Source organism: Falco rusticolus, chromosome 6 (genome assembly GCF_015220075.1).
Source record: "Falco rusticolus isolate bFalRus1 chromosome 6, bFalRus1.pri, whole genome shotgun sequence".
NCBI classification, from domain to species: Eukaryota; Metazoa; Chordata; class Aves; order Falconiformes; family Falconidae; genus Falco; species Falco rusticolus.
The window spans coordinates 33,417,718-33,439,136 of NC_051192.1; the positions used below are offsets into that span (position 1 = coordinate 33,417,718).

Genomic DNA, 21,419 nt, shown 5'->3' on the forward strand with positions numbered 1-21,419 from the left:
ACCCGCCCGGCGGGCTCCTCCCGTCCCGCGCCCGCTGCCTCCGCCGCGGCACCGCGGCCCTCGCCCCGGCGATCGCTGCAGTCGGGCGCCACAGCCCCCGCCCCTCACCGGCGGCCGGAGCGAGGGCCAGGCCGAGCGCGCCCCAGGGGCCCGGCAGCGCCGCGGGCCGGGGCGTCGGGCACGGAGGCGCCGAGCCGCAAGCGCAGGTGAGACGGCGCCTCTGCCCCGAGCGGCCGGGCCACTGCGGGGTGCGCCGAGAGGGCAGGAGGGTCTCCCCGGATTACTACGATTTCCGCGGTTTCCAGGGAGCCGCTCGATCGCCGCTCGCACGCCGCAGGCGGGAGGGAGGCAGCGGTCCCGGCCCCGGTCCCGGCCCCGGCCACCGCCGCTCTCCTCGGGGGCGGCCGTTGGGAAGTACGTCACGGCGGGCGCGCGCCTGCGCCAGGGCGGCGGATTTGAACGGCGGCGGCGGGCGGGCGGGAGCCGTTGGGCCCCTTCGCGGCAGCAGCGGGAGGAGGAGGGGGAAGGATGAAGCGCACGGCGCCCCGCTCGACTTTGCGGAAAATCATCAAGAAGCACAAGCCTCAGTTACGCCTGGCGGCTAACACCGACCTGCTGGTGAGGAAGGAGAGGGGCGGGCGCCGCGGTGGCGGCCTGGAGATGCGGGCCGTTCCGCCCCTCGGCGCTGCCCCCGGCCCCTGACCGGCGAGGCAGGCGGAGGCCGGCCGCGGTCCCTGGCCGCTCCGGCAGTGTGGGGAGCCTGAGGGCCGAGTCCTTCAGCTCCATCCGCGCTCTCCCGGGGAGCCTGGGGGTGGTAGCGCAGGGCGGGGGGGGGGGGGGGGGGGGGCAGTTGGCCGCTTAGGGACAGGGGTCCCTAAGTGGGGACATTTAGTTTCGAAATGTTTTATTGCTTGAAAGACGCGGGCCGGTGGATTGTGCGTGCTGGAGCGCTTTGTAGTTGCTGTGTGTAATGGGATGTCACGTTACTGCTCAGGGTGTTTCTGCGGTGACCTACGGGCAGAGGGGCACAAAACTTGTGGGGAGATGGAGGGCGGGTTAGCCTAATAAAACGTTAGTAAATAGTGGCTGCAGCTTTCTGCAGCTTTCTGCCTGCTGTATTGTAGATTTCTGACCGAATTTGGGGATTCAGGGACAGGCTGATGCATAAATATTGTGTCATTACATGTACACGCTGCTCTTCGAAGAGTTCTATGTAAACGGGCTGAGAAATGGGAATTTGGTTTACGTGGCTGTAACGTTTGTTGTTTATGTAGGGCAGGTCGGGTATGCGGATATCAATCCACTTAATTGTGATCAACGAGTTGCTAAACCATTAAGTCATCTTGAATAATCGATCCTACTTTTGTAGAAGGCCATCTAAGTAATCTGCCCAAAACTAAGGAATGACAAGTCTTGTTAGTTATCTAATGAGAATAAGGTGTTGAGATCCTGTTCATTGCTTTAAAACACCTGTCATAAAGGTGTAGACATAACAGAACCACATCAAAACAAGTTTCAGACAACAGGTCAACCAATTTGGATTCCTTCTGACCTGCAATAAGGGATTTGTGGCACAGGAAGGGTTTGTCTCACCAAGAAATTACTTGAGTACAGCAAGAAAACCTGACCTCGAGATCTTGTGGTAGCTGCTGTGTTGGAAAAAAAATATATCTGTGCATAAAAAGTATTCTTTGAAGTGTGTTCATAGGCTTGACTTGCTGAACTGTCATGCCCTCTTGTTTACAAATGTGTGTGATTCTCAGAACATTAATGCATGCTGTATACTAGTATGGTACCTGACTTGAATTGTAAGTCTGTATTTCTTACGTGTATAAAAGTTGTCTTGCAGCATCTTGAAGGTTGGTATCTGGGTATATGAGGCTAAATGTAGATATACAAAATTGAAAAAAAATAGATGAAATGAATATGCTAATTACATGAAGGGATTTACATTTGAATGTAAGCTGTACATATTTTTCTAATTGGTCTAATAAAAATAAGATCTTTTCCTACTTCTTTCGCTATCTTTGGAGTATTTTATGGACTAAAGACCTGGCCCCTTGCTGCTTGTGCTCACACCTACTCAAAGCTTACTCAGTGTCATTTATTGTCAACCAATCAAACTTACATAATCACTAATAACATTTTTTGTAGATGTTAGTAACAGTTGGTCTGTGTTTCCATGGTCATGTTAATTAGGCTTCAAGGTAGTGTAGCTGTCTGAAAAAGGGTAAGTGGGACATCCATCCAGATCTTGGGCATTGGTTCCCATCTCTTCTTTGTCCTGGCACCAGCATCCTGTGGATTGCAAAGACAATCAGTGAATTGAATTGACTGAAACTAACAAACAACAACAATCTGACCTAGCTTAAAATATAGCTATGCAAATACTCATTCTAACACAAAGGATGAGATAAGAATGAATTTTAATAATGTGGTGGAAGCATGGATTATCTCTTCTGGTGATGTAAAATTAAATGGCCTTTTATGTTAGGAGGCTTGGCTTTTTTATTTTACCTTTAAACAGGAATGCCCAGGGGTGGGGATTGCCCAATATATTCTTCAAATAAGCATGTGGCTAAAAGCTCTTTAGCTCTTTATTTCTATGAATAAATAACACAGCTGCAGTTTTGCTTTATTTAAAAAAAAAAAAAAAAGGGTGAGGGGAAAGTTTAGTTCTGTAGTTAGACAAGTAGTAAGTTTTGGGAGTGGTTTTTTAGTGTCTCTCTTATTCCCTACAAACCTTGTAAGAGTGATGGCATACTCTAGAAATTGATACAGTAGCTATCTTAACATGACAAAACCATATACATTTTGAGTAAAGTGCTTGTGTCTTCTGTGGGGGAATAGAGAATCAACTAGTTCGGTTTCTGGGTTGTCTTCCTGAATGATCCGTGCTCTGGTTTGAATCTGCTGTGGTACTAACCAGTCTAAGGAGGAGGTCTTCCTACCTAGTTTATGACTTAATCTGATTGTTTTCCTTTTCTTGGCCTTCAGTGATTATTTTTCCTCAATAAATCAGTGTTACCTATGTCATCGTTACTAACAAGTCTGAGAGACATAAGAATTCAGATAATTTATTAAATACTTGAATGTTTCTTCTTCGGTTTTCAGATTCTTTCAATCAAATCTCTTTGCAATTTGAAGCTTGTCAGAACCTGTTTCTGTAAGTGTTATCTTTCTCTGTGCACAGCGTAGCTAACAATTTCATCAAAATTATCAGAAGCTGATTTTTTTGAAGGAGTGTGATAATATTTTTGAGTGAAGAGATAGGAATAGCTTTTAAGGTTTCCCTATGCTATTAGAACTCAGTTAGTTACCTTTTGAAAATAAGAGGTAAAGATTTAGTACTGAAGTTCAGCTGTTCCCCCCTCCTCAACGGCCTGAGAAGAAAAAGCTGCAGACTTTGCTCTTGCTTGAAATTACAGAAGAAAAGCAAGAGCTCAGCTGCTTGTTTTATTCTGTAAGGGCAGGTTTATATTTACATTGCAGGAAAAGCTTGAAGTATTGCACTGAATGACACCTTTTTTCTTGGTTACCAGCACAGAATGATGACTGAAGGCAAAATATCAGTCTAAAGAATTGTTCTAAAGTTATGGCCGCAAAAAAAATTACAGTGCTTGTCCCTGCTATTCGTTAGTTCTGTTGAACAGGTGTGTGGGAGCTGCTGTGCAAGCAGTGTTGTGAGTTTTTACATACGTTTTTAAAACTTTGCAATCTTTTTTTTATGGGAAATAAGCATTCTGTTGTGTAAGGTAGTTTTCACATGTAGTTCAAAACTTTCTAAATTTTATGTAGATGGACAATAATACATAGTAAAGCAATGTCTTTAAACAAATACAGTATCACTTAGGTACTTGTCAGTAACTGCTGCTCATGCTATTCAGTCATTCTGCCTTTCATTAGCCTCTCTCAATTGCCTTGAATAATCTGGAATATTTATTAACATGTGTGCTTTATTGTGGAACGTTCTGATTTTAGTTATGTGACTATTTTTAAACCTATAGCAGGGGAAACTTCTCCACATGCAGCGATTCGCTTTGAAAATAGCAAGATAAAGGTACAGTGATTCTGAGAGAAGACGTGTTTCCTAAAGGCAGTTTTAAAATTAATACTTTTGCCTTTAGGATTCTCAGCAGAAGGACTTGCAAGTATGGAAGCTTTTGTTCCATGTCCCTTTTCTCCCCCAAGTTTTTTCCAGAAACCTAACCTCCATGTTGATAAGTCTAATAATGAGCGTTCTAATGTTGAACACTATTTTAGTGCCACTGCTTGATTCTGTCGGAGATTATTTCTGTGTAACTAAAGAGTAGTTTAAAAATAGCTTTGATATTTTGCTAAATAAATCTGCAAGAACATCTGCTTTTTGTGTTGTAGATGCTCCCAAATGATGCCAAATATTATGTAAATTTATCTATAGCATGCTGGCTTCATTTAATTCAGGAGATTAAAAAAAACCACCCTAAATTGCTTGTCATATGGACAGTGAAATGCCTGTCCTCTAACAGATTCTTTGTGCTGCAAACCCACTGCCAAAGTATTTCCTATAAACTCTAACTTGTTACTTATTATATATTTCTAGGCTTTGCAGATGAGGTATGGCAGAATAAGTATATAAATTTATATAAATATTTCATATATTTTCATATATTTCAGAAGTATTTTTATGCACTCTTGATTGAAAATGTATTTTTGTACACTTCACATAGCAAAGTTAATATTGTTTGAAAGTTTAATTTACAAAAGGTGCAATTACCAGTTTTCAGGCTGGACTGTTAAAACAGTTCACATAATGTTTGTATAATGCTAAAAATTTGTATTACAGGTCACTTATTGCACAGGGGTGCTTTTGGCTGGCAGTTCTTAGTCCACGTTAGATCAGTTCCTTGCCTGCTGAAATTTTTGCTGCCTCTGTACTAGCAGTGTAGCATTCTGTATTGAACAGAATACTGCCCTATCAGTTCTTTTCATGTAAAAAGGTTAAGTAAGCAATGAACTGGGAAAAAAATAGATGGAGCCTCCTGACAGTGGAGAATTTTTTGTTCTGGAGAAATTAATGTTGGTGCTTCTTTACACTGGAAAGGGGCAGAAGTCCTTGAACTTGTCTGTGGTCCATTTGCTGATAAGGCAGGGATAAATTTGCTGTTCGTTAAAAGTCTGGCCATTGTAGTGACTGAAAACTGACTATACTAACTAGTAAGCAAAAAAGGCTTCATCTTATTCTATGATATTTATATTTTGTTATAAAAATACTAATAAAAATCAGATTTGACTTCTGTTAGATCAGTTGTTGTTTGTATGATCATTTCTAGAGCACTTCAACTATTCAAGTATACCAAATTTAAACTTTATTTACTGGAATCTTGCAGTAAGGAATGTCTTGGGAATTTATTGGGACTTGAACTGAGTGGTACTTCATTTTCCTGAGAACACCTTTCAGGAATTTGGAAGCAGTCTAATATGTGAATCCTCTGTCTCAAACAATGAACTTTTTTAAAAAAAAAAACCCAACCAACTATGCTTAAGCAGTTTGAACCCTTCTTGATAATTTTTTTTTTCCCCTCTTTTAAAGGTACACTTGAGCTTCTTACTGTTTCTTCATCGGCTAGCAGAAGAAGCCAGGACAAAGGCTTTTGAGAACAAAAGTAAAATAATTAAACCTGAGCACACTATAGCTGCAGCAAAGGTAATAAAGCATTTGTAATATTTTTCTTTTTTTTGTTTAATGTAAAAATGTATTACAAAAGCATATGCAAAAGTTTTCTGTGTTAGTGTTTATGTGTTTGGATTTATAGTCCAGAACCTGCAGAGACTTAATGTTCTTTAATCCATTGTTGGCATAGTTCACAGTTACCAAGACATCAAATTAACTCTCCTTGCCCTAATAAATATAGCCCTATTTTTGATTATTCCATGTTTAAGTTCATAGTTTCATTATGTGGGTAAGTCTACACAGTAGTCTACCAGCAGGCATCCTGAAAGCCCAGGGAATAGGAGCAAATTCCAAAGTTGGAGTTCAGATGGTACTATATCAAGGAAACATTCTGTTTTAACTCCAGTAATATAGATGAAGCTTTATGGAACAAGTGAGAAATAGTTCAAAGAGGTTCAAATACTTTACACCTTCAGTTCTTACCTGCTTAGTCTGAAAGATGTTTGAAGTGGTTTCTTGCAGCATTGTGTGGATGGTACTTGAAGAGATACTTCGTGTGATGTGTTCAGCAAGCGAAGGACTACGCGAGGATTAAACTGTGGGTTGTTATATGGGTAGTTAAGCATAACAAAAAATTGCTCTATGAATATCTGTGAAGGAGGAACCCTTTGAATTACAGAGCATGGTAAGTTTTGTGTACATGCAAAAGAAGAGAAAGAGGAAGGTACTATGCAGCTTTCTCTAGAAGGGATTTGAGTAGTGCCAAAGTATGACTGGAATCCTTCGTATTCCATAGCTCATTTCACTCGCTAGGATGTATCTGCTTTAGGTTTCATGAAGGAACTCAGTCTTTAATTTGTTGTCTGTTCAACCACCTATTTACTGCTTGGCAAACTGGAAGAACAAAACAGTGTTATCTGATATTTGGGTCCCCTGGATTCTGTTTATCTTCCCCCCCCACCCCCCTCTGGTGAAGTGTTTAGTTTGATACTTTGTATTACTATAGTAACAGAAATATATACAGGATGTGTAGGGTAGCCAAGTGAATGTTACAGTTGGAATTGCATTTGTGATTTCTTTTTAACTGCAATCTTAACATTATTTGAACATTTTTGTGCTCCATTTATTAATTTTTTTTTTAAGATGAGAAGAAAGGAAAAATTGCCTGTATTTTAATAATGTTAACACTTAAATGGTCCCACTTGGGCTTTGAAGTTCATTTTTCAACTTAAACTCCAAACCAAAAAATGTCCTTCCAAGGGTCTGGGTACTCTTGATATAGAAAGAAATAAGGCATTACAAACAAAAATTGAGCGTAGTAGCCATATAATCGCAAACCTTATTTTTATCTTTTTGTCTAGGCCTAACAGGGTAAGAGCTTCAAGGAATATGCTGAGAGCTTGGAAGTGTTATTGGTATTTCTCAGCATTTCATTTTTAAAATAAGCCTTTTCTTTTACAGAGTTCTTGATTATGAATGTTCTTATTAAAAAAAAAACCAAAACAACAAACAAAACCCACCAAACTTTCTGATACTGCATTTTTCTATGTGCTTTATTTCTAACCTTTTCCCTAGTCTTTTACCCTTGGTGGCTATACTCCTGGAAGCGGATTGTTTGGCTAGGTGAAGCTTTGGTCTGATCAGCCTAGCGTTTTGGATTTCTTACTGCAGCCCGGATTGTAGTAATAAAAGCAGTTATAAATATACTTTTTTCTTTTTGCAGGTTATTTTAAAGAAAAGCAGAGGCTAGAAAACAGACCACTGGAATTCAAAAGCATGTTTTTCTGTGTTTTCTTACTAACGTGAGATCCTGCGAGCCAGCTTTTTGCACGCGTGGAAGTATTTATTGATGTCTATCTCATGACTATTTTGCTGTTTCTTAAAAAAACTAATTTAAAAATCTTACAATGTATATTTTCATACACTTCATGCATACTATTAAAATGTGTGTCACTTGCCTTGAAGACTTCCAGCGTACCTTATTTCTTCCATAATAACAGAGGGATGCCTATACCATAGTCACTTTTCACGTACAATGTGACATTTATTATAAGTGTGAAACTTTTAAAGGAGAACAGCAATAAAAATGCAGGTTCCACTAAATCCATTATAGATCAAGTCGTTGAAAGTAGATTTACTAGTTAAACAAAATTTTGGCTTTCAAAACAATCACTGTAGAAACTAGTGTATTGAATGCCTTGGCTTCGATTTATTTATAAATGTCTTAATATTTTCTAAATAACTTTGAAAGATAGGCTGAAACTTCTGTGTTCTGGGGAAAGAATACATACTTTGTATTCTAAATAGCACTCAACTGTTAAGCTGGTCTTTTGTTTGATGTGGTATATGAGACAAGTTGGTGGTCTCTGATGCAGTTGGTGTGGAGAGATGCATGTTATGGATAATAAAAGATCTGGCACAGCTGATGTTTTTGAAGTTAGATCCTGTACAAATAGTGAAGATCAGTTGGCATGAGTGCCAAGCTACTTCCTCCTCCCTTTCGATGAGTGTCATCCTAACTTGTCAGAAGTCTGGAAATGTTCATTATGTAAAAATATCTTCTTAAATTAAGATCATATCTGTTCCTAATCTGATATTTTAAAACAGCTGCTGAATGCTTTTCTTAATAAATCTTTTAATAAAGATATAGTTGAAACTCACATTTTGAGCTGGTAATACAGTTTTGTGGAATATGAGGTATCTGATGCTTATGCACAGTGATCTATTCTTAAAATAAAGAATTTTAAGAAACATTTTATATTGAGTAGTCTAATTCTGTTTAACAAGTTACTGAGTGTATTCTAGAAACTCAGTAAAAAAGAATTGCATTTTATATTTTTGTAATCTAAGGAAACTGTCCACATACTTTTAAAAGCCTGTACAACTTTTGAAAAGTCATTCTTTTACAGTATGCAGAAAGAAAGGATGACTCTTCTGCTTGCTTAACTCAGGGGCTTAGTTTAGTCTGCTTCTTGTAAGGTTGACTAGATTCCTTACTCTGCATTTTCTTCTCTTATTCCATTGGAATCCACAAAGAAAAATGAGAACATACATGTGTAGAGGATATTTGGACTTAATAATTTGAAGTACCTTCTCGGGAATAAGGGAGATCTGGCTAGGTATTTAATTACTGTCTGCGATTTAACAGTTTTATTACAATACTAGATTTTCCTTTGTTAGAAATGTTTTCTCTTAATTTTTCCCTGAAATATTTTCTTACGGTCTTGTAAAACCACATACCTTTCCTCATCATACAGTTGTTTGAGTGCTGTAGCTTTTGGAACTTGTTTTGATGTCCACTTCTTATTTTTTATTTGCCTAGGAGCAAGATCGACTGTGAGTTTAGCAGAGTGTTCTCATTCTTATGTAGTAGATGGATAATCAGCTACCATTGGGGAAGGGAAAGAAGGCAAGGAGGGGTTAAAACCAGCCACCAGTGCACTGTTATAATATCTTACACAGTGTTTTCGGCTTGTGTTCATAGTTAAGAAAGTGCCTTTTTTTTTTTTAATTGGAGAGGGTTTTTTTCTTCAGGCCTGAGACGTTTGAATCCGAATGTATTCTGTTGCTAGATTGCGACTACTTTGTGAATGTTTCATACTAGCTGAAGCAGGCAGGTATTGAGAAGACCTGAATAACTTGGCAGGTCTCTTAATTTTCAGTAAGCATTTATTTAAAGTTTAATGTGGTTGATGTAGTGTGGTTAAGCATTCAGAAGTATACAATGCTCTTATTTTTTTCTAGTATCTTCTTGAACATTCACTACAAGGTTAATTGTATTCATATTTGGCAGCTCTCCTGTACTCCTTCGTGTATATACATAGGGTCTCTTCTAATCGGTACTCCTTACTAGATTTTAAAAATCGTAACGCCTTACGGCAATGTAGTCATGAACACTTCCAATTAATACAACTTCGGAGAATATATTAGTAATTCTTTTCCATTATTGAATCTCTATTTAATGACAAAACATCAAAGCACATATTTCTAGAAAATGTCTTTTTAAACTAGATCTGTGGTAGAAGTCCTAACGAGCTTGGGTTCTCTTATTTAAATTCCTGTGTTGATTCTCTGTCATTAGTAGAAAAAAGGCAAGGATTATTGAGGGAAGAGTCATGCAGATGCATTGTCTCTTCTACGCTTCTGTTTCCATGAAACCTTGAGAAATTCAGTGTTTAGAAACCACTGAGGCTATTGACTCACTATTGAATTTCCTCTGGTTTTAAAGGTAAGATTCAAGAGATTTTGGGAAGGGGGGTGCTCTGACAATACAGTTATGACTCTTCATTTCCTCAGAAAACAGGATAGAAAACATAAAAATTTAAATGCACAGTAAGACATTATTCAGTTTTTCCATTCTTTCTTCTCTTTGCAGCTTTCTCAGTATGTTTCTGTTTCATGTCCTACTGCACCCTTTCACTATGACCATTAATGAAAGAGGGAAAAGTAAGAAAGTAAGAAAGAAGAATTTGGCAAAAGTATTTGTGGTGGCCCTCATGTTGGTTTTCAGCTTTTCATGTAGCTAGTGTTAGTCCCTGGGCCAGCGAGTGGCATCATAAGTGCTTAAGGCACAGAAGAAGAAAAATGTTTATTGATAAGCAGGTGGCCATGAGGGAAGAGAGTGTTTTCCCTTGTGGGGTGGTGCTGCTGATATTTTTGTTTCATCTCATGTATGGAGTGACGGAATAAAGAGGATCTGCTATTTGCCAACTTAAGTAAGTCTTATGAGGAGTATGGACAATTCTAGCTCTCATGGTCACATCATTTTTCTTGCAAGTGAAGAGAGAAGATAGTTGTGAAAACTTTAAAACCAGATTCATGCACCCTTTTATTTTGTAGGATGTGTAAGTTTAATATTTTCTGAGTGGTATAAATCACCTGATTCCTAGATTTAAAAGTATTTTTTTTAAATGTGAATATTAAGAATGGTATATCAGTGAAGGTAGATCCATGGAGAGATCTAGCTGTTTAACTCCTAATGGAGTCAACAGGAATATATCAACCTGTATGATGTTGTGGGTTAGGGCCCAAATAATTACTGTCCTGTCTGAATCTAAAGCTATGTTGGATTATTAAGTCTGCTGTTTTGATTCAGAAAATCAATACAGGTGGTAGAGAGGACACTTACGCTTTGGAGTTTCATTGTGCTTGTATGTGGGGGAATGCATGATTGCTAAAAAAAAAAACCACCTTAAGTTGCATAATACAAATAGATACAAATAGGACATATTCTTTGTCTATAGTGATAAAGTAAAGGAAAAAAATCAGAAATATATATGCTGTGATAGGAAAATTCTTTTTCTAGCCATAAGGTGGGGATAGAGCAAAAACTGTCATTTTCTTCCCTGCAGTGACTTCCTATTAAAGAAAACATTCTGTTTATTCCTACTAAAAAGTGACACTTCCAGATTCTTTAAGACCGCCAAACCTGTGCTGCTGACAAATGTAGGGCAATTAAAGTTTAAAAAAAAAAAAAAAGAAAAAAAAAAATCTCATTCACATCAAAAAGGGTATTCTGCTGATCCATGCTGAGAGGGTGAAAGTCAGATATGTGAGGCTTTGATGCATTGCGAAGATTTTTCTTTCTTCGAAGCTCAGTGTTTCAGCATCGGATAGTTTTCTTAGTTCTAGGTTTATATTTATTTGTACAGCATAGCCTTGTTTTTAAAAACTAGTGTGTTCTATGAGCAGTTTTATGCAGGAGATTTTTTGTACAGGACATGGGCTTATATTGCAACCTTAATGATAAAATATGTAGCTCACATTGGTTGAATTGCTGTTTATCTGCTTAGAACAACTAATGACAGGACATTAACTACTAAATACATAGGGTTTTGAGGTGACTTGTGGGTATATATTTAGGTGTGACATATATTTCAAATAAAAGTGCTGCTTACAGTAAAGCAAAATTACATTTTCCAGAGCTGTAAATTTGAGTTGTTCATATTGTTTCACAGCACTGTGTTTATTTTTTTTTTCATTTCAATATACTATATATGTAAGTATTGGAATATAGATTCCTTGATATGTTTTAGTGGTACTGTACTTGTAGCTGCTGTGGTAGCCTACTCACATATGATAAGAGCATAATAGAACAAACTTCTTACATGTTTGAGTAGTTTCAGTTCTGGGCTGAGAAGATGCTGACAGCATTTTAGTTGTGTTACATACAGAATTGCAAGTTCTTGAGGAAGTTGGTGAAGAGTCTTCCCACCTGACAGCTTCTGGTTCTGCAGACATAGTTGGAATTCATTCATCTACTGTTTGCTGAACAATGTTGGGGGTATGTCAGTTTCTTTGCAGTCCACATTCAACAAATTCACACAGGCTTTGGTACATAATATCCTCCTGTGGGCTGGGTTATTAATGTCATGCTGACCAAACTGCTGAAAGATCTTTTCAGGTCACTTGATACCTGTGAGATCAAGTTTCTTACTGAGAAGGTCGCTTTCCTGGGGGAATGATTTCAGTGCGTGGAGAACTTGGTAGAGCGTAGAATGCCTAAACAGCTCTAAAATTACTTCTGGTTTACAAAAGACATGTAGGCACAGCCTTACTACTGGGTGATAATGCAATCGCAGCAGTTAAAACCAAGAGCACTTCCTACAGGAATGGCTTGCTTTTAACCTTCTAGCACTAGGTCAGTCTCTACAGGAACACAGACTCTTGTTTTGTTACGTAAGTGTGTAGAAAGCACAGAAAGCTACATATTTGGGCAATTGAACAGATCCTGAATCAAAAATTACATTATAATAAGGAATAGGGTTGGATTATCTGGAGGTTCTAATCCCTTATATCAGGTTTAAGTTGGTCTAAGCGTATTTGTGCTAACCTCTAAAAGTGACAGCCTAATGTGATTTTTTTTTTTCATTTGTTTAACTTCAGGTAAGTACACTTGCAGATTAGAATATGTAACTGTAATCAGTTTGAGTAAGATTTGCTCAAGTTTTATAATAAACCAGATAAGGGAAAACATTCAAGTAAATTAAGCCAGTCTTTAAAATTCTGTTACATAGCTGAAAACTTAGTACGAGGAAGCCTCTAGTCCTAGGTGGTGCATGGTACTGATAGAGTAAAAGCTAAAGTTAACATACTGGTGATGGGTTACATTTAAACTTATTTAAATTATTTATTCTGTAGTTTGTACACACATAATTTACTCTGAGGAGTGAAAACAATACCATTTCCAAAATTAGTCAGCTGTTTAAGTATTACTGATTTCTGGAGGTCAGTTAGCAATTAAAAATGAGTTATAGACAGACCCTAATTTTTTTTTTTTTTTTTTTTTTTTAAAAGAGAGGGGAGTCTTGTAAGGAAAAGGGAAAGGTATGGCATAGCAAATGATTGTTTGGCCAACCTTATCTCTGTTTCTGTAGTTTCACAATTTGTTTTTCATATTGAAGTTTAATTGTGGGTTTCTGCAATTTCCAGACTTAAAGGGTTGGGTTTTGGGGGAAGGAGGACAGTAGTTTTCATATAGTCTAAGTAACAATGCTCTTCTGAAACTTGTTTCAATAGTTGGCGCTGTGTCTGTTCGACCTTAACTTCAGCTTAATTAAAGTTTTCTGGTGTATGGGATATCTTCCAAAATTGTCATTGGGGTTCCACATGGTAATTAATTTTGATGGTACTTCTCCTGTTGCCTATCCTGAAAGTTTTCTTTCCACAAATTCACATGAAGAAACCTTGAAAATTCAAGTTCAGAAGTGGACAAAAGAAATTAATCTTGCTTAGTTTTTTGTCTTCATTATTGTTTCCCTTTCCTTTTGTTGGATAAGACTGGAGAACATACTGAAGTTTTAATTTAGGGCTGCAACATTTGAAAATCCACTACTGCCAAAAGAATGGATTAACTATCAATTTTCTTTGAAGGCATGTTAGTATTCTTTATGTGAATTTGGGCAATAACTCATTTTTCATTTAAACGCTTAAATGGCCAACGGGTTGTTCGCTTATATTTGTTTGTCATATGTTAGTAAGTCTTTAAATATATTTTTATATATATATGTATATATGCAGCTACGGATTTCAGAATGAGAGTCCTCCTTCATTACTACTTGTGGGTTTTTTTAGGTTAGTTTGTGGGGTTGTTTTTTTGGGGGGTGGCAGTGATGTTTGCTTTTTAGTGGAAACAAGGAAAGTTACTGAAGATAGTGAACTTGATGAGTAGGCACTGTAGTTAGTGTGAGAATCCTTCATCAGTCTGTTGGCTTTGAAATGTATACTGAGTTCAAGAGAATTTAAAGAAAAAGCTTCAAAGGAGCCATCAACAGCTAGGCGAAGCTTTCTTTTCCTCTCTTTGACTGAAATTTGTAAAATGGGAAGGAGAGAAGGAACAGTTGGCTAAGAATGGTTCCAAACTTGAAAAAAACCCCACAATCTAGCCCCATCACTGGTATTATTTCAGGTTTATACAATGTCTTGCAGACAAATGATCTGAAATTAGTTTGAATCCACCAGTCTCAGAAGATACCTTTGCAGATGAAAGCTTCAGTCTCACAGTCAAGGCAGAACATGGTACTTTCCCTGGTCTCAGCTACTGTGGCTCTGTGGTGTGTGCTATGTGTGCCATGGGTCTGTGAGGTGAGACTCTGCTTCGGGCAAGTATCCAGTCTTGGAAAACACAGTGCTGTATCCATGACATTCTGGGGGAATTTCTTGGAACATCAGTACTGGAATGGCCCTGGTGTCTTTCCATATGATTCTATAGCAGGGCTGCTCTGGAGAATTTTCTTTTTCTAACCTTTCCTGTAGGTTGTTCTGTGCTTTTGTGGACATTAATACAGAATATTTTATTTAAGTTATCCTAATTTGTAAGTAAAATTCAAATATTAAATTCCACAAAAACATTAATCTTCAGGGAGAAGCCAAGCATAGGAGCTAGTAGCCCTTATAAAAGATTTTGAAATATCGTTGCTTACATTTCCCTGGTCACTGAAATATTTCTGCATATATGTTGCATAAGCATAAACATTGTAAGGTTGGGAAAGTAGGACCTAGGGTTTAATGACACTGTTTGTTGACTGCAATTTTTGAAGTTGTCTCAACAATCTATGGAATACCTTACTGGCTTGAAAAGGTGTTAGTTGTGTTAATTGTACTATAGTTTTGTACCTACAAACACAAATTTTATTGTTCACCTTCACCATGCCTTACGTTGAACTTATTTGCTAAACAGTGCAACTATAGCCGAGTTGGAAGAATAGACAATATTAAAAACATAGTATGAGCTGCAAGCACAGCAGTTTTACTTTGGCATATTATTCTCATGAACCTAGAATCTTTTGCAAGGTTTTCCTGGAAATAAAAAGAAAACACCTTTCCAAATCATCTTTACTTGGGTAGGATGGATGCTTAATTACATTGAACTTCTCCAAAACAAACTTTTGTGTATTGACCTGAATTGTACCTTGGATATTTCTGCTAACATGTTTTTTTCCTGCTTCTTGCTTGCCCACTTTCATTCACAAGGGAAGAGGATGGGGTAAGCTGGATACTCCTTTCCCAAGGAAAGCTCTTCTAATGGCTTTTATTTTTTTTTTGGTGAAGTTCCTGGTGAAGCAGAAGGCTGTGCATCTCTCAAACGATGTCATAGAAATTTGGTGATTTACCAAGAGAGTATTGTTTTGTCTCTACTAACAGTAGTTTAAAACATTTGTTATGATGTGTAAAGACCTTCTCTGTATGTATTGGATTTTATGTATACAACTTTTTAAAAAATTAGTTTGGTTTTTTTTTTTTTACAGTTCAGAAACTCTGGCTGATATTTTCTAATGTATAAAACCCCAGATGGAACTTAGACTACTTGGGGCTATGTTCTATTCTCTGAAGAACCCATCAATATCAAGCTACTGTCCAGCTGAGAATCCAGGAGAGGATTTTTGTTAGATTATTTTTTTTTGTTCTTTTTTTTAGGTGTTCTGTTGTTGTTGGTTTTTTTTTTTTTTTTTTTTGCCAACTACAGGGACTACTAGATATTTTAAAGGTTTTTTACAAAGTATTTGATACTGTATGCCTTTATTCGAGCATGAAAATCCAATTATGACTCATCTCCCAGAGAAATCTTCCAGTTTCCATAACATTCCTAATATTCTTAATTTTTAAGATTAAGCAGTTTCTTCCAAGTATTTTCTGTTCCTCCTTTTCCAACCCCTAACTTCAATGCTAAGGGAAGAGAGGGAGAGGATGGTTGCAGTGTCACAGACCGTTGACGCTGGAACCTAAGCAATAATAAATACCAAGCTAACAGGTACCAGGCTTTAAAGAGTTGAAAGAATAGATGAAGCAAATACTCCATGTTCCTTATTAAATTTAGATGCTCCTTTGGGGAGATAATTCACAAGATGAGCCTTCATTAGCATCATTAGCAGTGCTGTTGCTTTTGCTTAAAAATTGTGGAAATTTCCCTGCCCTCCCCCCCCCCCCCCCCCCCCCCCCAAAAAAAAAAAAACCAACCCAACTTTTTTTTTAATTATTATTAACAAAAGAGAGAAAAGCATCAGATCCAATGTAAACATGAATAAAGACAATTTCATTTCTTCTTTACTGTGTTAATTATTGGTTGAAAAACATTGTTTCATTTTCTTTATTTTTTTTTCTAAGGAATACATATTCTTTTGAGAAAACTAGATTAGAAGCTTAATGTCTAAAGCTGTACCACATCTAGGACTTTATAAACTGTAGTAATATCAGTTTGTTAAAAAAATAAAATGAAGTTATTGTACAAACAGGAAAAATACTTCTAACAGTAAAGAAACACTTTTGAAATACCAACTTTTTTCACTTTTTCTCTTGCAAATTCCATGTATAATTATAATGTTTGTTAAAAAGCTTGTGTATAATATTTTTAGAGCTTAGTAAATTTAATTCTTGTCTGCATCCCTCTTGAAAAGAAATGTGGACCATGTTTGAGACATAATTTGCGTAACAAAATATCTTTATTTCTGAGTTAATTTAATTTTTACATGCCTCTGTTACAGAGGAAGTATACTTCTAATAAAAATCATGTGTTTAGAGCAGTAATTTTTGCATTCAACATAAATTATTTTTATGATGTTACTGTTTGATGTGAAGTCTACATTTTCTATGAGTAAAATTCTTAGCAGTTACAGTACGGATCTCATTTTACTGTATCAGTACCACTGTGTTACCAATCACTATATTGGAAATAAATCTTTAGAGGTTGATATCAAATTCTGAGGAGAACTATGACTCTACTTTCAATACAAGGTACACTCAATATTTTTTTTTATTTTTAATTTTTTTTTTTTTTACCTAGGCTTCTTGTACTACCCTTGGAAACCCAGAAAAATAAATTTTGATCTGTTCTTGTAATTTCCCATTTAAATAGGGTCTAGCACCACATGAAACACTTTCCTGACCTTTGGCAATGTCAGAACATGAAACAGAGGAGGAGGATATCCTATGGTGTATAGTACATTAAGGGGATTACCTCATCAGCGTGAAAGGTCCATAACTAATCTACACCAGAGACATATGAACCGTTGGAGGAAGACATTCTTGAGGATATAAAGACGCACATCAAAACATTTTCTGTAAGAGCTTTTCAGCACATAAGTGGAGCAGCCAGCATGGGAATGTTTCTGAATTGCAGTGTCAAATCTGTTTTGTTTCCAGTGTTTTTTATTTATATACATACCCATACCCCAAATGTCAAGCCTAAGATGGAGCTGATAAAAGACACAGTCAAACTGTGTTTCTTATAGAAAACGAAACTGAGGGGGAGATTGTTCCTGGTATTTTTCTTACAGTAAGAAGCAAGGTTCTCCTTACCTTGTGAACTGTGGATATTTAACAACATAAACATTGCAGGAGGTAACCGATTAAGAGGGAAGCATTTCCTATTTATTTCCTATTTCGTTCCCTTCCCCCCCGCCCCGCCCCAACTTCCTAAAGTGGTTTGAAACTACCTTTACACCACTTTATTCTTTCTCTGGTCTTTCTTGAGCTTGCGTAAAGCCAGTAGAGACCCTCGGGAAGATCCAATAGTAAAGAAGATGCAGTTCTACCCATCCATCATCTGCAACTCTGTAACTGCAGCTATGATAGACTTGCTGTAACTGGCAGCATTTATATTATCTTAATACGTGTTTTTCTATGTATAATCTTTCTTTCTAACACAATGCTTCATGACAGATTTGAAAAACTGACCCGACCCTGTAAATAAAATGAGTCAATCTGAAGTTTTTATTAGCCCTGGCTAAATCTTGCAAATAACATGGTTTTTAAATCCTTGGGTTTGAAAACCCTATTGCAGTTTTGCGTGTGAATCCTTGTTTGACAGTATTTCTTATTATTAAGAGAGGAAAAAAAAGGAATCCAATGCTGAATCTATGGAGACTTGCCAAAAATTGTTTAAATTAACCTTATTAGATCACAGTAATCTGTTATTGAAATACGTGCTAGAATTGTTGGTTCATATACGTTACAATATATCCCTGGAGTAGAAGAGCAAGATAAGAGAGCAAGGCATCCTAAGCAATTAAAAAATAATCTTTATCCTTACTTTCCTTATTTTTTTCAGTTTCAGGTATCTTTTTTGGTTTTTCTGATAAGAAATTAGATTTTGTTACCCTATAAAACTGTCTCATGCTGATTGATCAGATTTTTTAGTATCTCTGAAATTCCTATCATTAGCCATCCATTTTAATTGTATTTCTTTTCAACAGTAAATGTATCATATTTAAATGTTTGCTTGCAGTACTCTAAAACATTTTTGAGCAGAAATTCACAAAATTTTCCTTCTTTACCATGAATTGTTGATAAATAATTCAGTTTCTTCAAGTGTATTCACTGCGCAGAATTGTTTGTTGAATATTCTTGGTGAGGTTTTTTTTTAGCCCACTGGTCAGCTGCCTGGTTTTGCCGATTGCCATTCGAAAGGCAACAGTCTGTGATCAGCCAGTTAGTTTGCATGTTATGTTTCTTTGTCCTGATTGAACATATGTAATAATTCTTAGCTGGAAGCTTGCAGAAGACAGATGTAAACATGCCTTCCAGTAAACACTTTCTGAAGTGTGCTTATATTGATTAAATCCCTATTCCTGATGATAAACTTAATTTCATTAACTTGGGAAAAGCTAAGCTGAAATATGTATCGCTAAAAATCTGAGTTAACACTGGTGGAAAATATTTCACAGTGGTTGATTGGTTCTAGCTGCAGAACTGTATAAGTGTGACAAATAATACAGCCTTACTAAAGTTCAATCATTTATTTATTTATTTGTTTGTTTTTGTTGGCGTGAACTACTGTATTTGTACAGATCATACACAGTAGATGAAAGATTGACCAAGTGCACTGGGGAAAACCCTTCCCCTCTAGGAAAAGTCCAGGAAGAACAGATGTAATCTCCAATATAAGTGGTTCTAAGAACTGAAACCCTTTGATCTGAAAGAAAGCCAACTACTAAAAATTTGCAGACAATAACTTCTTTACGATCTATGCCCTCAGTTATGATTTAGGCAAGCTACTTTCTCTGGTTGTCTGTTATCTGTTTTGCAGTAGGATCCAAATCTCAGTTCAACTGAGGTAAATAACAGAAGTTATTAACATTTAAGGGATCAGTATTAAAAATCATAGAATTGTGTATCTTGCCTCCAGTAAGAAAACCCATTCTTGTCACTGCCTTTAAGCGTAGATTTTCTTGGGGGCTCAGCTGGCTGGGCATTGCAGTTGCTGAAGGGAAATATCAATTGGCTGAAATAAAGAACTTTGCAGGTGAACATATTTTAATGTCTATAATTCTTAAATTTTAGGATTGTTAATTTTTTTTTATTTTATTTTTTTTTGTCTGTAGGTACATTTCGGGCCAAATTTTTCCAGTTTAGACTGGTGTAAGTCCAAAGTCATACAAAGTGTTCTACACAGCTGAAAATGGGAGCAAGGTTTTGCCTGGATAGGTTTGACTACTGTATCTTGCTCTTAAGTGCAGTCTCCAGACTGCATTTAATTTTTCTTCATGATACTTGATGTTAACTAAGTAACAGCTTCTCTACTACTGCTAAATTGAGGGGTTTGAGTACTAGGCTTCCACACTAGCAGATATTTTTGGCAAGTATGTACCTTTACCGCAAAGTTGTTGCTATTATGGGATTGTTTTAGTCATATGCTGAAACTAATTTTCTTAAATGCACTTTTAATTCTTTCTTTGTTTTGTTTTTATTGTTTGCATAAGAACACCACATGCTAATTCACCACATGATGTGTATGTGCAGTCCAAATATCACAAAGTCAGTTCCAAAGTCCAGACATTTACCAGCCTCCCTCTCATAAAGCATATAATGGCAAAATCCTTATTCCAAATTTAAGTCAACCAGAACTTTGGAGTATCTTCAGAGTAAAATACTTTTCAGAACAGCTGCAGGAATCTTGATATATAACCCACAGTGGGGTGGACATAACCCTCTAATACTGAAAATATACTACATAATTTACACATGATGACAAGATAAACGTTTTTATAAGAATTTCTTCAAAAGAAGAAGGAGTAAGAAAACAACTAAAAATAAATAGAAACACTTTCCTGTTCTTCTAAGCCCTCATTGGGTACAGCCATGATGGCAGCCAACACCTTTTTGGCACAGAGCCCTGCCAGTTGCCTCATCCCAATTTCAGAAAGACAGAAAACTCAACTCCTCTTCTGGAACTTTTCCAACCATTTTGGGAGTTTGCCTTCCTGAAAGAGCCTGGGGGAAGGAAAACATATAATCCTTTTCGCTTGCTTCCTACTTGTTAATAAATTGAAAATGACATAGTCTACAAACATACATTTGGGTCCCCTCCTTGTTTTGCTGGATTCCTCAAAAAACATAAATCATCAGAAACTTAAGTGTTGTTAAATGTTATCCCAATTATTTTGTTCAACATCACACGGTTTTCTTATGTAAAGCAAAATTAATGCATCTTAAAAGTGTTCGCTGTATTTCATAAGACCGTATCATAAGCCATATAAAATAGATTACTTAATGTCAAGGGGAAAAAAAATTTTGGGGGAATTTGCTAGGATTTTATCTAGCCAATTTTGCAGCAGCATGCATCAATGATTTGATAAAAGTGTAGCGCATAACCTTTTCAACCAAATTGGTCTCAATGTGTGTTAGAATGGCAATCCTTAACTCAATACATTTTCCAAAGCAAAATATTTAGGGAACTGTTTCTACCAAGAAACCGTGCTGAAGAGTTTTTGCGAGAATGTTGTTTTTAAATCCATGAGTATTGTAACCTGGGAGAGGAAGTGAAATTTTCACACACACAGAGACAAATGATAACACATATACATACAGGTACTTTTCTCTATGTATGGATAAGACGATGTCTCTAGCCAGCCCACTGAATGTCCATCCTGGCAAGATACGGCCTCAGACCCCAGCCATGTGTTTTCATTCTTGTAACTGAGAACTGTAAATGTCTTCTGAACTGAAAGAAGAGGAAGAGTGGAGTTCAAATGCAGATTCTTGAGTCCTAAAAGCTCTCTTCTATACACAGCAAAGTGAAAATACTTGATCTGTTTCTCTAGTTTACTCAGGTCCTTGTATGTCACTCCATCAACAAAAAGAGTTAAATCCTGGTCATGGGGGACAACCAGATCTGTGACATCTCATCTTACTTTCCCATATCAAAGGTCTTAGTACAGGATGAGGTATGAGCTGCCGTTGCTGTAGTTACTCTCATCTGCTCAATGGTGTTTTGAGTCCAACTGACATATGGAATGAGGTAGAACAGTTTCAAAATTTCCCTTACCAACCC

At 37.2% G+C, this 21,419-nt stretch overlaps 1 protein-coding gene across 1 annotated transcript; it reads left to right on the plus strand.

Annotated features, from left to right (window-relative positions):
- Nucleotides 1-455: 455 nt before the first annotated feature.
- CENPW (centromere protein W) lies at nucleotides 456-8,313 on the plus strand. The gene is made up of 3 exons (XM_037392440.1): nucleotides 456-618; nucleotides 5,573-5,686; nucleotides 7,377-8,313. The coding sequence occupies exons 1-3, from the start codon at nucleotides 529-531 to the stop codon at nucleotides 7,401-7,403; spliced, it is 231 nt and encodes a 76-aa protein (XP_037248337.1). The 5' UTR covers nucleotides 456-528; the 3' UTR covers nucleotides 7,404-8,313.
- The last annotated feature ends 13,106 nt before the right edge of the window (nucleotides 8,314-21,419 follow it).

Coding starts and splice junctions, on each gene's coding strand:
- CENPW (XM_037392440.1), top strand. CDS start 529: ATGAAGCGCACGGCGCCCCGCTCGACTTTGCGGAAAATCATCAAGAAG. Junction 619..5,572: donor CGGCTAACACCGACCTGCTG/GTGAGGAAGGAG, acceptor CCTCTTTTAAAG/GTACACTTGAGCTTCTTACT. Junction 5,687..7,376: donor ACACTATAGCTGCAGCAAAG/GTAATAAAGCAT, acceptor TTCTTTTTGCAG/GTTATTTTAAAGAAAAGCAG.